Raw genomic sequence first — 15,629 nt, 5'->3', positions numbered from 1 at the left:
GAGTTTGAAATAATATTTAATATTCCTTTAATTTACAAAATGGTCTGTACAACTGTAACTGAATTTGGCTTCTACACTGGTTCATATGAAGGAGCAGGATTTTTAACAGGAGCTAAAGATCTTACTGGACTGTAATAGTGACACATGTTACAAATGAAATAGCCTTACATTCAGTGTAACTGTTGGAAAAGGACCCATTTCTAAATTAGGAAGATTCACTGCCTGTCTAGGATTAGTATATTATAATCTGTGATACTTTCCCTTCAGCCCCCTCGTGGCAGGCTTTCCCCTTTAATCTGGCATGAACACAACTTTAGAGCAGTGAGGTAATCCCACCCTTGTTGCAGTGGCTCATGCCAGGAACTGCTGTCATTAGACAAATAATGAGCTATAGCATAATTATGACTGCACCCAGAGATGCATTCCTTAATGATCGAGTTTTTAAAGGTCAATAAAAGAACTCCAAGCAGCTAACAGCAATCTTGCAGAGTAGAAGCGTGAACCAAAAAAGGAACTTGCACATTAAGCTTAATTATGTTCAGAACTAAATTCAGTCTTCACACTGTAGTTAGATGAAGAAAATAGAGATAGCTTACTTTTATTCAGTAGATCTGGATACAAGTAGATTCATAGTAGAAAACACTTAATCATCACTGGTTCTTTGTAGACACTTTCTATGTGGAATAGAAAAAGTGCGAGGAGCTGCATTGTGCAGCTTAATTGCTTGCATGTCTGCCCATGAGGTAATGGAGACTGTTAATCCCCAAGCCCGAGGAGGAGGAATTAGGTGACCCACGTGACATCCCACAAGCACAATAGAGACACAATTTTCTAGAGGGACCCCCTTATGCTTATGAGACAATGCTGACTTGACCCCTGATAATTCCAACACTTGGTGGGATTAAGGCAAAAGAAAATAGGCCTTAACTCAGGAGTGGGAAGTAATCAGACATCCCAGTCAATCCCTCATATTAAGCCAGTCACAATTCAGAATGTTAGTTTGGCAGAGAAAAGTATGCACCTTTACGGCATGTGTGTATCCTCTGCTTCTCTCTGGAACTCCAATTCCATGGAAGGCATTTGCTATATTGGGTCCTTTTAGTTCTTTCTTTAGGTGCAGTCTGATTCTCCCCAAAAAACTACTTTGAAAGGCAGCAAGAAGGAAAATCAGCAAATGCTCTCTGATCAAATTGCAGCAGGCTCTTACACTCAGCTATTATTCTGACCTGCTTCAAACCAAAGCAACACATGATAGAAATTAAGAATCAGGGGCTGACAAGACACATGGAGGCTATTTTTTTGATGTGGCAAAGACAGCTATGAGGGAAATCTTTACCTTCCAAAGAAAAGGCAGAAAACAGCAAAGTTGGTATAGAGAGTTTATTGAAGTGCTTTATGCTTGGATGTTGCTCTTCGCAGTGAATGCCATATAATATACCAGGAGACCAATTAAAGCTGCCAGTACCTCGGTGGAGACCCATGGTCCACTCCAAGCACCCTGCAATGGGAAGATGGAACAGAAACATGTTGAATATAGAGTATGGTTAATGGGAAGAATGAGAAGTAGTGAAACTGAATTTTCTGGTTACTATTATTTTTTTAACCCTTCTCTGGACTGCAAGGGACTCAACTGCAGCAGCAGAGAGGTCAGTTGTACCAGGACACATTATCTGAACATAAGGAACTACAACTAGATTTGGCCTGTCTGTAGTGTAAGAAACCTCAGACAAGTAATAAAACTGCCCAAACTGTGGGGAATAATCAACTAGATCAACTGCGCAGTTGTAGGGTTTTTCTCTTTCTCTTCATTACTTAGTAAAACAGTCAAAGGAAGGTACTGATACTGAGCAGAGGGAAACTTTGAAATAGTAAAAGTACTGAGGGAGTGGCCCAAATGCAGCCTATCAAGGGAGACCACTGGGATTTTCTGGGCAGAAGTAGGTGTGGCATATATGCTTGCAGTGTGCACATTTGGAGGAAATAAATTCGAGCAATCTTCCTATTAATGGAGAATCAAAGGAATACCTGTTTTGAAACAGACAAACTTTTTAGCTTCCCTAGTTTGCCTCCTATGAAATGTCTAATGTATGAATGGCCCCTTATGACAGCCATTTTATGTACTGATACGATCCTCTCTGGCAGCCATTCTGTGCTTGCTAGTATAAAGTTTAGGAACCTTTTTCTATGATACAGCAAAATTTCAATATTGAACGCAAATTGGGTATTTAGAAACATTGGAAGCTGGACTTCTGGGAACATGCACCAAACGATACACAGATCCTTTCCCTACGCCCTGTACGCTATTTGTAATTTGCCAGGGATTGTATACTTAAAAAACATCTTAAATAGTTTTTATCTCATCTATCCCTGGATCAAACCCTAAGTGGTACAAATAATATCCTCCTCCTTGAGGTTGGGGGCATTAATTCTCTTCTTGTGGCAAGTACAAGAATGCAATATATAGTTGATCAAGTAACTGTAAAGAAACCATCACAGAACACACAAACTGCACTCAGAAAGTAGCCTATGCTATAAATAGCCTGGTTTATCAACTGTGGTTACAGTATTTAAGGTCCAGCTTGGTTGTATCAGCTACCTATTATAGTAGCCCCATGCCCACAGAAGCTGCAGGTATTTTACTCACCCGATGATCCACGCTGACTGTAAAGAGAGGCCTGATCTCCGAGACATCCTCATTGTTGCGCTGAGCCTAAGATGGAGGGAGGAGAATTCAATAGCTGAGTTAAGGCTCAAATTAATTAATCAAAGGCCCATGGCATAATCTTGACACCATCATCATCTACTCACACCGGAGACACTATATGGATAGAATTAGCAGAGGAAAGCATGGTGGGTTAACAATACACCTAGCAGTGAAACAGAGTACTAGGACTGTGTTTTCAGCTCAATGTCAATGTAGGTGAGGTAGTTCTTAAATTTTAATCTCCATGGGTCACCTGATAGAGGATGCCCCAGTCTCAGTTCCAAGTACGCATAGACATGCTGTGGTATGTCAGTAACAAGGGAAATATTCTACTCTTACTTACAATTATGTCATTTTTTTTTCACACAATAGACAGCAGTATGGGATTAATTCATGGGACTACAGCTCCAAGACCGAGAGTTTTTTCCTTAATTACGCTACTAGAAGGAAAGTCAACCTGCCAACTTTAATACTAAAACATAAACATTTGGTTTCCCTATTACTATATGATCACAAATCTGCACAGTCTACAAAGTCTACTTAAATCTTTTCCTTCCATCCACCAGAGCAATCTCACCTTGCGCAAGATACTATAGGACTCTTCATCAAAAAACTTCACCTCATAGGTGCCAGAGCGAGCCAGCTTATGTTCCATGCTCCAAGAAACCTGCCCAAGAAAAAGACACAGGATCAGTGGTAAGAGAAGCTGCATCTTTCTTTGACAGCACAGGTACACAAATGAACACACAACCAAAGACATTCACGCAGATGTGCCACTCACTTCAGTAGCCAGGGCTATAATAAACCAAACCAGCCAATGGTTCGGAGTGGCAATTTCCTTTAGCATGGAGAACAGAAGGAGGGGCTCACAGAATCAGACCCACCACAAAACCAGAGCCATGCATTTAAGGTGCAAAACCACTGCCTTCCTTACCGAAAGTTATACAGTATAAGGACTGGCAATTTATTCTTATCGCCAATCTCAAATGCCCTTAATCCTACTAAAGAGTAAGCATTGTTATGTCATTTATTTATTTAATCAAACTTCCAGGCTGCCTCCAGCACAGGCAAAACTCAGTTCTGCCTATAAGTTACTTATATGTTGCACGATTTTCATATCACAATCCTTCTAGATTGTAATAGTTAGGAATCTGTATTTCACATTAAAGAATCAAACTATGAACCAGAATTGTTGATACAAGGACAGTTTCTTCCTTTTACATTTTTAAATAATGAAACCAAGACTCTAAGAATATGAAGACAAACCAAGGCAGAATTTTAACAATAACCTCACAAATTCCAGAAAAGTTGAATCCAAGTATTTTCAAATTTGCTGATGTATGAAAATGCTACAATTTCAATTGACGTCCCAATATAGACCTGTTCAAAGGGTAAAATTAGCATTTATTAACTACAGCAGGAATCATGCTTATTCTTACCTGATAGCGACCAACGTCCTGACCCCGTGTAACAGGGAATTGCTTGCCATTGACATCTGCATAGAGGGCAACATTCTACAGAAAGGAAGTATGATGAGTATCAGAGTAACAGAAATCCACAAAATACTCTCATCATGAAATTCTAATTGTCCTGCAAGAGGAACCTGGAATAACAAGAAAGACAGACCTCATTCCCTACCACCAGATAAAATGCCAGCACACCCTCCAAACTTGCCTTTAATAGAAAATTCAGGGGAAAGGGGAGTCAAGATTTTCTATCAATATAAGAACTCAGATGGCTACTTCTCTGTCATTTTTAAATGTACCACCCACATCAGTAGCTAGGACTACAGTAAGTCAGACCAGCCAATGGTTCGGGGAGACAAGTTTTTCTGGCATGGAGTCCACTATGGGAAGCCCATGGAAAGGGAGCTACCATAAATCCAAAGCCATGCACATGATGGGACAGATTCACTGTCCTATCATAATCACTAGAACATAATTTATTATATCTGTGGCAAATTTTCCAGATTGTATTTCATTTAAGATGTAAAAAAAAAAATCATTCAGGCACTTACTTGTGCTCCATTTTTACAGGTGAGGGAGATCTCAACAACAAAGACTGTTTCAGAAGAAATAACAGCATCTGAGGTAGTATAGTAGGATGGGGAGATAACTGGTTCTGTGCAGGTTTCAGCTGCCAGGAAAGAAAAATGATTTTTATCAAAATAAAATATTTAGAGCTTGAAGTGGGAGTTACCATTCAATGAAGATGTTCAAAGAAATGAAATCCTTACTGAGCTCACCATATCATACTGGAATGTCTCAAGGCATTATTAGAAATTGCATTGTACCATAATCAACAGCTACTACAACTACCTCACAGTTCAGAAATATAGCTATGTGCTTATATTCCCAGAATAAGGATGGTTGAGTTTTCTCTTCCACAAGCATTTCTAAAGTTGAAGCTCTTGTGAGTCACCTCATTTCAGTGTGAAGGCATCTCAGTTATGGAATCTCTTGTTCAGGAAGATGATAGATTAAACTGTTCTAGAGTAGGGAATATTGAATTTGTTACACTGTTTATCTATCTACCTATACTATACATACATACATATATATAATTTGGAAGCTGCTTCAAAAGCTTTGGATGTAAATTGGTTCATGCATTAAGAAAGCAAGTACAGTGCAAACAATAATCAAGCTCATAACTAAACTATTTTCATTCATAGGGAATATATGAATTATAAGGCTCCATTATATCAAAACTTGCCATTAAGTTGAGATGCAGCGGCAAGATAATTAAAATGTGAAGAGGACCAAAGTTTCATGAATAGAAAGCACTTAGAGACTGAAGATTTGCTTAAGGCAGTTAGGATAGATGTATGTGTAGAGGTAGAAATTAAAACCAACATTCTATTTTACACAATATAGCTAGCAGCTAAGAGACTATCAGTCATTATGTTGCTCCCCCAAACAGATAGGTTTTTTTTTTAAAAATCTCATTTTTTTTTCCTTTTTCTGAAAGAAATTGGTTACCAATTATAGCTAAAGATAATGTAAAAATGAATTGATAAATCATTTCCCCCAAACCTTATCTCCTATTTACAATATGAGAAATATACACCTAACTATGAATTAAGGTTGCATTTTAAAAAACAGGAGGACTTGGTAGCATTTTCAGACAAACTGCTCTTGATTTTCACTACCACCAATTAATGCTGCTCCCCTCCTACAATATACTTTAAATTTATTTTGATACATTTGATAATTATCCTTGTTTTGCTTTATATTTAGTGCATTTTCAAAATTATTTGCCAACTTTGCTAATGGAAGGATTTTAAAATTCATGCTAGAAACAGTTCTAAGTAATTTGAATATAATTTTTTATATTTGCAAACCAAAAATAGCTATTGTTTCTTTGGTTTACCATACTGCTATGCAACCTGAGATCCGGCCTAGTTAATCTACAAAGCATTATAGTCTCTTATGAAAATTGTTGAATAATTCAGATGGGGTTCCACCATGCCCTTTACTTGTGAGGCTTTTTAAATCTCTGTTTCTCATTCTTATGTAACATCAAGCTCCAGGAAATGTGAAATTCAAGACTGCTCATGACTTTGTGATTTTCATACACTTCTAAAAAAAGACTATAAGCTACTACTTTTTTGGTTAAAATGATGCATTATCTTCAATAACAGAACAGAGAATACCCAAATAGTCAGCAAATAGCAACTGCCTTCTTTAACTATGGTGATTAAGAAAAAAGGAACATTTACAACTTGTTTTAATATAGAAAAGGCACTGCATGAGCAACCCAGTTCTGGGTATATTTCCTCATAAGTCAATTCCACAACTTTTAAGGAATAAGGCTTAGATTGTGCTTGAGGCAAAAATATCTCAGGCTGCATTTAATAGTTCTACAAAACCCAACTCCTTGCCTCATAAAACTGCTCCAAGAGACAAGATATTATTTAGAAGTGTGTAAAAAAAATCAAAGAAATTCATGGTAGCCTTTATGTAAATGTTCCAATAACAGTTTTGGGCGATGCATCAACAGCCAATAAAGCCAACCTTTTAAAATCTAGTTGTTCTGTGATATTCAGGACTCTCCATAGTTCCTGTCTTCATTTACCCTGACAATTTGCCTGGAGGTAGGTGAGACACGAAACAGTAAATAGCCATCCCATTTTTCTAACGGCACAAACGAAATAATTTCAGAGCAGAACAGGTACTTCAACACGGCCTCTCCAACCTTAACTAACAGACTTCCCATCCAGATACCCGCCAGATGTGTTAGGACTACAAGCTCCATAATCCCTAGCTATTATGATTAGGACTATCTGCGAATTCTATTCTCAGGGCAGCAAATAGGGACCGGGCTGGGGAAACTGCCCTCAAACTAGCTGGTGAAATCTCTGGGAGAAGAAATGCGGGTCACGAGGAAAGGTCCTCGGAAGGGCCCACGAGCCGAGCCAGACCAGACCAGGAGCCAAGGGACTCGCACGAGGATGAGAAAGGAAAAGAGGCCACAAGAAAAGCCACGGAAGATCTCCATACCTCGCGCCCCGCTCAGCACCAACAACGCGGACACCAGCCACGGCAACCCCAAACCGGCCCCCGCCATCACCAAGCAGGAAAAGACCGAGGAACGACCAACCTGTTGCAGCGAGGCCGAGCCATCCGCCTCCGGCGCGAGGAACGTCGGGAAAAGCCGCCAGCCAATCAGCAGAGGCGGCGCTAATCCAGCAACCGCTGCTGTGCCACGTGACACGGGGCAAGTTGAGCGAAAAGAAACGTGGCCTTCTGCGAAAGGAATGTTCCTAAAATGGCTGCTCGGAACTTTTGTTGCCTTGCCAATGGCGAGGGGGCGGAACCAGCTGAAAGCGATTCAAACTGCGCAGGCGTCACATAGAACTTGTTTCTTCTCCCGAGGAAGGGTTGGGTCCGGTCGCGCGCGCTGGTAGGCGGCTGCTGCTGACTGAGCGCTCGTGGAGTAATTGCTTAGACGGTGCTAAACTAGGGATAAGTATATCTGCGGTAATCAATTTGCAATGGCCGCCCAATCGCTGTTCCTTAACAACAGTATAATTAGAAAACACTTTTTGAGAAAAGGTATTTGGAGCAATTGCAAAATAGATCGATTGCCGTGGAACAGAGATCTAAGAGATGCAACCTCCTCAGAAGAGCACTGAGATAAGAGCCGCCTTTTTTCGGCTAATTAAATGTTACGGAGAATAATTCCGCCGAACATATTCCAACCGCCTGCACGTTGCTGCAGCAAAAAGCCTACATTTGGGTGGTGATCCAGTTACATGTGGGGAAGGTTGGGGGTTGCACTCAGCCCAGGATATCGGACCGGCATGTACTGTTAGAAGTGACCCGACTCTACAGTCAAACGGGGAAATGATGCCAAAGCTAATGAAGGGTTAGGTTAATCATTTCAACTAACAGGGGAATTTGGCCTTGAAGTAAGAAGGTTCGGGTAGCTGATTCTTCTGCTTCTGGTAGTAACTAATGTGCTTCTTCAGGTAAATGAGCCACAGTGACATCTATGAAAATAGAAAGTTGGGTGTGGAAACTATCCAGTTTATTACACAGAATGCTGCAAATACAGTTTTCTGCCATGGCGCAGAAGTTGTGCATGTCTGCTCTGTACACCCAGATCCCGGCTCTCTGGCAACAAGTGTGCTATTTTGAAGCCCTGGAAGTTAATCTGAAGAAATGCGGCAATTTAAGGTTACAGTATCACTGTGGTGCTCATTCACCTGACACATGGTTACTAAGTGAGATAGAGAAGAATACTGCTTTCAATAAATAATCCTGGTTTTGTCCATTTTGTCATTTTGCTATTATGACTAAGTTCATGTATCACACTATACCATAATTTGTTTTTTGCTAGTTTATTACTAGACAGTCTGTGACCTGTTGGGTCATTGTTTCAGAGATATTTCCTTACCAGATTCCTCAGTCTTCAACAATGGCAGAGCTTCTAATGTACTGGGAAAGTTCTTAAAAATTCACGGAGAGATGTATCTGCCTTGAAAGTAGCCAATGTTGAACACAGTCAAACATCAGGAGCTGACCCAGGAAATGTTTTATGATATAAAATATTTTATAAAATTTGCCAAATTTCTATTCCTTGGGGGTCATGTGTCCTGGATTTTGGATGCATTCTGTAAATTAGCCCATTTGAGGTACCTTGGTTCAAAAATTGTTGCCCTACAATGCACCATTTCGCCCAGTTAGAGGTTACAAAGTATCAAACATATGAGAGTTGTAGTGATATATAGAAGATAGATGTAAACCTAAAAGTTTGTTTGGTTTGTAAAACATGGTTTGTGGCTTAGCCTGAAATAATTTATCCAACTGTGGGTTATCCAATAAACCATGCTGTAATGTGAGGGAAGTCTCCAGAAGATACTTTAAAAAATCAGATAATGATCTTGGTTGTGTCATTTAGGATTAAAAGTTCACTTGGAAGTCAACCTAAATCCCATCATCGGGAGAGGGAAATGGCTGATGCCAGGGTGTTTGGATGTAAACCATTAATGTCTCCAACACAATGAACAGCCATCACAAAATTTAATCATGTGTTGTAAATAGTGATTGTTAAACAAGAGGCATGATTTTGGGTCACATTACTGTAGTTTGAGCTTGATCACTGGAGCTTGTATGGCTTAAAGCTGTATAATTGTCATTAGGTGAAACCAATATGAGTGATCCCCTGATTCTCCAGTGAAGCCTTCAGTCTCCTTTCCATAGATTTATATCTAGAAGTATTATATCTCACTGGTCTAGTCTACTCTGCCATAGATACATGCCCTTTATGTCTGGGCATCACAGTAAACCAAACTTTTGTCATCATGCCAAGGAAAAGAAACCCTCCAGACCTCATAGCACTCAATGGGTAAAAGGTGTTAATTGCATAGAATGTGGCCTAAATGGTTCTCTCACTCTCCGCAGCATGCACATTCTTCTTTTATATTTTGGATTCCCACCCTGTTCCAGAGACTCCAAGACAACAGTCACAAATAAGAGCAAAATGATATCACTGATGTTATCATACCTTTTGAACTGTTGGGGAGGAAGTTTCAAACATCTCACTAAAACCAAACCAAATCAAACAAACCATATTATGGTTTGGACCTTTCCCTACTTGTACCTAACCATGATGCAAACATAATCTGGCAACATTCTTTTTCCTGCTCTTTCCCCATGATATTGCCTTCCTTTCATCCCCAGGCTATGAATGATCCAGGCATAAGTCATCCTTAGCTGTATCAATGTTAAAATAGCATTGTCTTCCTAATTTGATGCTGTTCAAGGGCAGCCATTGTGGTGTGAAAAAGCTGTTACCCTTCATCATGTTGAAAGCAGAGTTAGGTGCCTAGGAATTGGCAGGATCAGAGCAGAGCTTATTGGTTATTTGAGCCAAATGTGGACACACCTTCCCCCTTTCAGTCCTGGTCAGCTTTGTCCTGCTGTCACTTCTCTAAAGAGCTGGCTGTTGCAAGCAGTGCTGTGCTGTTCCAGTGGTGTTTTGGATTTGTTGAGAGCATTGGAGCTTTCTTTTTCAGCTCACGGGTCCTTTTGGCATTCCAATGCTCCATCTGGGGGCATATGGGTCCCTCCCACAAGCACACATCTATCCATACAGCACAATGTGATGCATGAATAGAAGCATTTCAACTCTATGGAATGTTGGAAGCAAATGGTAGCCGGTAAATTTAAATGGTTGTCCATTGGAATCGCACAATAGGGTTGGATTGCTCAGCCAGCAGTACAGTAAGTGCTTTAACTCTGTGGCCCTGACAGGCTGAGCAGAAGGCTGAAATAATGAAAGAGTTGAGTGATGGGGCTGTTGCCTCCCAAACAGAAGACAGAGGAATCCAGAAGTTGGCATTTGTTGCCTATATAAGGAGAAGAAGGGGAGAGAAATCCTAAATTAAAATGCTGCTTATGACTTGGCTCCTTTTGTGATTCCAAAACATTTTTTCAATCTTATTCAGCTTAGACTGTGGCAGAATGGGGGTAGGCGAGGAAACAGACAAACCTAGAAATGAGACAGAGTCCTTCAGCCAGGCCTATTTTGTTCCTGTCCTGCTGCAATGATGTGGCCCCTGATTAAGGACGTGCTGAAGCAGGAGGGCAGCAAAGGCAGAGGAATCAGCTAATCCCTTTGCTTCCCACACCCCGCACAGCAAAATCCGGACAGTGCTATTGGGCAGTGAGATAGAACCAAGGCAGTAGAGGCAGGGTGGGGGCTGGCAAATGGGGACTGCAAATGTCATGTTAGTATAATTTTCTGCCGACTCTGGAATGGGTGGAGAACCCTTTGTAGTCAGGAAGCTCTTATTCTGCAAGGTGAACCTAGCCATTTTGTCAAGGAAGCTATGTAGTCTGGAACAAGCTAGAAAGCCCCATTAGGTATATGGATAGGGTAATCTGGTTGACATTATTTACCTGAACTTTCAAAAGTTTCAGATATACATGGATCAGTAACCCAATAAAGAACAGAAAGGATGGAGAAAGAATAAATGTTCTGTTCCTGAGATAGAACAAACCGGGTCCCCCTGCATCTGGATTGGGACCAGAGTGTTTTTTAAAGTTGTTCATGAATGGTATGGAATTAAAAATAATCAGTGAAATGGCCAAATTTGGCAGTACAGTACATTATTTAAAACAATTAAAACAAAAGGGAGCTAGTTGCTACTGACTGGGAAAGGGATGGTGGGGTTGTGATGGTGAAGATAAAATTCCCTTGAATCAAGTTCAATTCCTGGTGTCTAAATCAGGTTTTTTTTTTAATTTGGCAACTAAGATGTATGGACTTCAACTCCCAGATTTCCCAGCCAGCATGGGGAATTCTGGGCATTGAAGTCCACATGTCTGAAAGTTGCCAAGCCTGAAAAATGAACACATTCATGCAGATTTGCAGAACAGTATGGAAGTAGCTTGCTATTTCCTTCTTCTGGGATGGTTCTTTTGTTTTTTTAACTCCCAGTCTAACCTACAGCCATAATGTTCCCTGGTGCTCTTCCAGGCCGTACTAACCAGGTCCGACTCTTTGTGGCTTGTGAGCCCAAACGATATTGGCTTGATCTGATGCTGAGCCAGTGGTGTCTGCTTTGAAAAAGGCAGATTCCCATGTTGGGGATTGTTCTGTTCTCCTGAGAAATATATACTTGAATCCCTTTTAACAGGCAGCTTAACTCATACAATTTAAGTGTTTTCTTACAGTCCAACATAAGTTTGTTGTGTTCTGGCAAGGACAGGCTAAGGGGTGGTGGACTGACGTGCAGGAGAAATGCAAGTGAAGATCCTTTCCATATGAAACAGATGCTAGTTGCTGAGAATGATGAGGAATGAGAAAATGGTAGGTAGATGGTAAGCAGTGGTAAAGAATGGATTCCCAGCTCCCTTAACAGCCTGCGGATACCTACCAATGACAAATGGAGGATTCCCCAGATGTCTGGTCTCTGCAAAGAATGAGAGCCAGTTTGGTCTAGTGGTTAAGGTGCTGGGCTAGAATCCAGGAGACTGAGAGTTCTAGTTCCGCCTTAGGCATGAAAGTTGGCTGGGTGACCTTGGGCCGGTCACCCTCTCTCAGCCCAACTCACCTCACAGGGTTGTTGTTGTGGGGAAAATAGGAGGAGGAAGGAGTGTTAGGTATGTTTGCCACCTTATTTATAAAGATAATAAAGGTGGGATAGTAAGTAAGTAAGTAAGTAAGTAAATAAATAAAATTATCTTTTCAAATGATCTTTGGCCTACCCTGGTGCCTTCTGTGATTCTGTCACTCCATCCCTTTTCATCTTTCCTCCCATGACAGCATTTATTACCCTACTCATGTTAATGGCTGTAACCATTCACTTCACAGCCACTTAAATCCTAAAATTCTTTTATGCTTAACCAGCCTGGGTGCAATTGGATCCAAAGAGATCGTGTTCTTTATTTTACCTTTATTTTATTTATTTATTTTCTATCCCACCTTCATTATTTTTATAAATAACTCAAGGCAGCAAACATACTGAATACTCCTTCCTCCTCCTATTTTCCCCACAACCACAACCCTGTGAGGTGAGTTGAGCTGAGCTGAGAGAGAGTGACTGGCCCAAGGTCACCCAGCCAACTTTCATGCCTAAGGCGGGACTAGAACTCTCGGTTTCCTGGATTCTAGCCCAGCACCTTAACTACTAGAAAATGTGTAAAGAAAAAGGGCAATTGAAAGAAGAGATAAGAGCTGCTCCCATATGGAGGGCATCTTGCAAAATGTAAAACTTTTTAGATAATAAAAACAAGGGAGTTGGTAAAGTGGGTCAGGGTGGCTTTAGGTATAGAATGGAGAGAGTAGATAGGCTTCTCTCAAAATGATACAACCTGAGATGACCCAGTGAAGTCAGATGGTAAAAGACTGAGGAAGATAAGTGGAACTTCTTCACTCTGCATTTTTAGTGGAGAGCAGAAGTGGGAAGATGTTTCTGCTTTTATGTTTTGCTTGATGTTTTGCTTTTATGTTTTGCTTGACCCAAAGGTGTCTGCTTGTCTACTGTGGAAAGAGGGCTGGACTAGATAGGCCCTTGGTCTGATTTAGCATAGCTTTGCTGAAGTTTTTTATTCTTTCATTAGGGAAAAAGAGCCATTCACATCTTAGCCATTCTGCTAATATGCATACTTCATAAGAATCAAGATAAGTTTTGGTGAGAACCAAAGCTTAAATCTCCATCTCTTCGACATCTTCAGTTTCTTCTACATGCAAATAATTGGTTTCCTCAGTATGACCAGATTTGAAAAAAGAAGAAGAGGACTTTCCTGTATTTTAGAATTTAGAATTTCTGTTCCGTTTTTCCACAAAGCTGGTTGAAGTACAGGGGTCCTATTCTATTTTTCACTGGTCATCCTACCAGTATACTGTAGTAAATTTTATTAGGTTTCAAGAGAAGAATAAAAACTACAAACAAAAAAATTATAAAGAAAGAAGAAGAACTAAAAAAGTGTGGAAACACAGGAGAAAAATTTTTCAAATTTACAAAAAGATGTGGCTTCTGACTTTTAACGGCAAGGATATACAAAAATTTCCATAATCAATCTCTTACTCTATATTAAACCAAAACACCACATTATTTCTGTAAGTCATTCCACTTTAACACATAATAAAAATCACTAAGTACAGTTATTCCTCCCCCTTATATTAAAGAAAAAGTAAGTTCATATAAACCTAAACATCTTTCTCCCCTCCAAAAGGTAAAACATATTTAATTATTCCCTTCCTACTACTATTCTATACATTTCTGTCTACTATAATAAGAATCAAATTAAAAAGCACCTAAGTTGTCTGCTATTGTACTTAATAGTACAATTTTAATAATCCCAATCTTATTAAACCCAAAAAACAAAGCCAATGCAAAACAGTAAATCCAAATCTTTTAAGGCAAGTAGCATCAGTCAAATCCTTAAAGCAAACCAGATGAAAATTCTTCAACCCTTATCCCACTTCAAAACAAACCAAAGCAGTTACAGATCCCCACAATGTGCGCAGAGCTTTCCTCTTGAAAGAATCAAACAGCCCACTGCCCCCTCAAAGATTCCAGATTCTTTTCATGGCATTCCACCAGGAGATCGATTTTACTTATGACTTGCAGATCACTCTCTCCCTTAGATTTCTCCAACTCCATTATCCTGTCTTCACCCAGCATCTCAATAAAAATCCCAATCTCAGTCTTACAAAAAAACCTATCGCTCTTAAATTCCTCAATTTCATCCACCACATCCCCAACCTGATGGCACATTTTAGATCTCATATTTTCCACAATGTCCTGGATATCTTGCATAAAAGCTTGATAGAAGTCAGAAGAAATCTGTTTAAAATCCTGGTGAAAGTCAGAAAGTATCTCTTCGAAATCCTCCATGTCTCATGCAGTTAATTATGGTACACCCTAGGAGCTTAACCAGCAAAAGTTGAAGATATGAAAGGATGCTGGAATGCGTTTATATAAGCGAATGTAAGATATGCAGACACTTCCCCAGGAAAAGTAGAAGCAGAAAACTGGAAGTTCAGAACGGCCGATTCAACATGTAGGAAAATGCTAATATCTTCAAATTTAATACAAAAATAATAACAGAAAGACAATTGTTCACTCTCAATCTTTGGAATTTTCTTTGGAAGGAAAACTAAATCCAAAACTTAAAATAATTTTCTTTAAAAAAAAAGTAATCCCAAAAATAACATTAAGCACCAACAGAACCAACTTCTCACTGTAGAAAGCCTCTCTTGGGGTACATATACTTAAAAAAAAATAGTGATTTAGAAATGGGGTGGCCCTTTCTTAGTGGCCCTTTAAGGCTACAGCGTGGCTGTAAAGATGGAGTCTGAGGACTCCAAAGACAGATTGGAGGAGGAGAACCGGATGACAGTTGGTGAGGGGGCGAAAACCAAAGAGCCTTCAGAGCTGCTGATTGGTGGAGTCTCTGATGAAGAGACTCAGCAGCCAATCACCACTCGACAGTGGAGAGCGGCAAAGAGAGCTCAAGAGCTTGAAAGGCAATTGGCTCCCCGCCAAAAATGGCGGGAAAGTCAAGCATTTAAAAGGTGCCCACACAGAGAACAGGTTATCGATGACAACCGTTCTCTTCTCCCAGCCGTGCTCCCAGATCAACCAGCCTCAGCCAACCTCCCCACCTTCTGTGACAACTTTTCTCCTCAGAATCCTGTCTCTGCCACACCTCCTGCTTCCTGCCTTTCCGCAGAGCCGCCACTTCCCCCGGAATCTCTCTCGGCCGCGTCTCCTGCTTCCTGCTTTGCTGCGGCGCTGCCACTGGTCCTAGATCCATTCTCCTCAGCTTGGTAGAGCAACTTCGTCTCCTGCTGTGCTGCTGCACTGCTACTGCCTCTGCAGTTGCTGGCTGTCATTGTGCTGCTGCTGTCTCCGGAGCTGCTTGTTGCCAACGATCTGATTTGTCTCTACTCCTTGCCTGGCTGCTGA

At 40.5% G+C, this 15,629-nt stretch overlaps 1 protein-coding gene and 2 non-coding genes across 3 annotated transcripts; all 3 read right to left on the bottom strand.

Moving 5' to 3' along the window:
- Positions 1-1,366: 1,366 nt before the first annotated feature.
- Positions 1,367-7,357, bottom strand: SSR4 (signal sequence receptor subunit 4). The gene is made up of 6 exons (XM_063294236.1): positions 7,204-7,357; positions 4,722-4,840; positions 4,144-4,218; positions 3,282-3,371; positions 2,645-2,710; positions 1,367-1,498 (listed from the first exon to the last, which is right to left on the bottom strand). Exons 1-6 carry the CDS (start codon positions 7,268-7,270, stop codon positions 1,394-1,396), a joined length of 522 nt encoding a protein of 173 aa, XP_063150306.1. The 5' UTR covers positions 7,271-7,357; the 3' UTR covers positions 1,367-1,393.
- LOC134492608 (small nucleolar RNA SNORA42/SNORA80 family) lies at positions 3,471-3,607 on the bottom strand. Its single transcript, XR_010067484.1, has one exon. It is a non-coding gene; the product is annotated as a small nucleolar RNA SNORA42/SNORA80 family (small nucleolar RNA).
- On the bottom strand, positions 4,462-4,598 carry LOC134492607 (small nucleolar RNA SNORA42/SNORA80 family). Its single transcript, XR_010067483.1, has one exon. It is a non-coding gene; the product is annotated as a small nucleolar RNA SNORA42/SNORA80 family (small nucleolar RNA).
- Positions 7,358-15,629: the final 8,272 nt, after the last annotated feature.

Source organism: Candoia aspera, chromosome 2, assembly GCF_035149785.1.
Source record: "Candoia aspera isolate rCanAsp1 chromosome 2, rCanAsp1.hap2, whole genome shotgun sequence".
NCBI classification, from domain to species: domain Eukaryota; kingdom Metazoa; phylum Chordata; class Lepidosauria; order Squamata; family Boidae; genus Candoia; species Candoia aspera.
The sequence above is the reverse complement of the archived record's forward strand: the minus strand, read 5'-3'. Positions and strand labels throughout refer to the sequence as shown.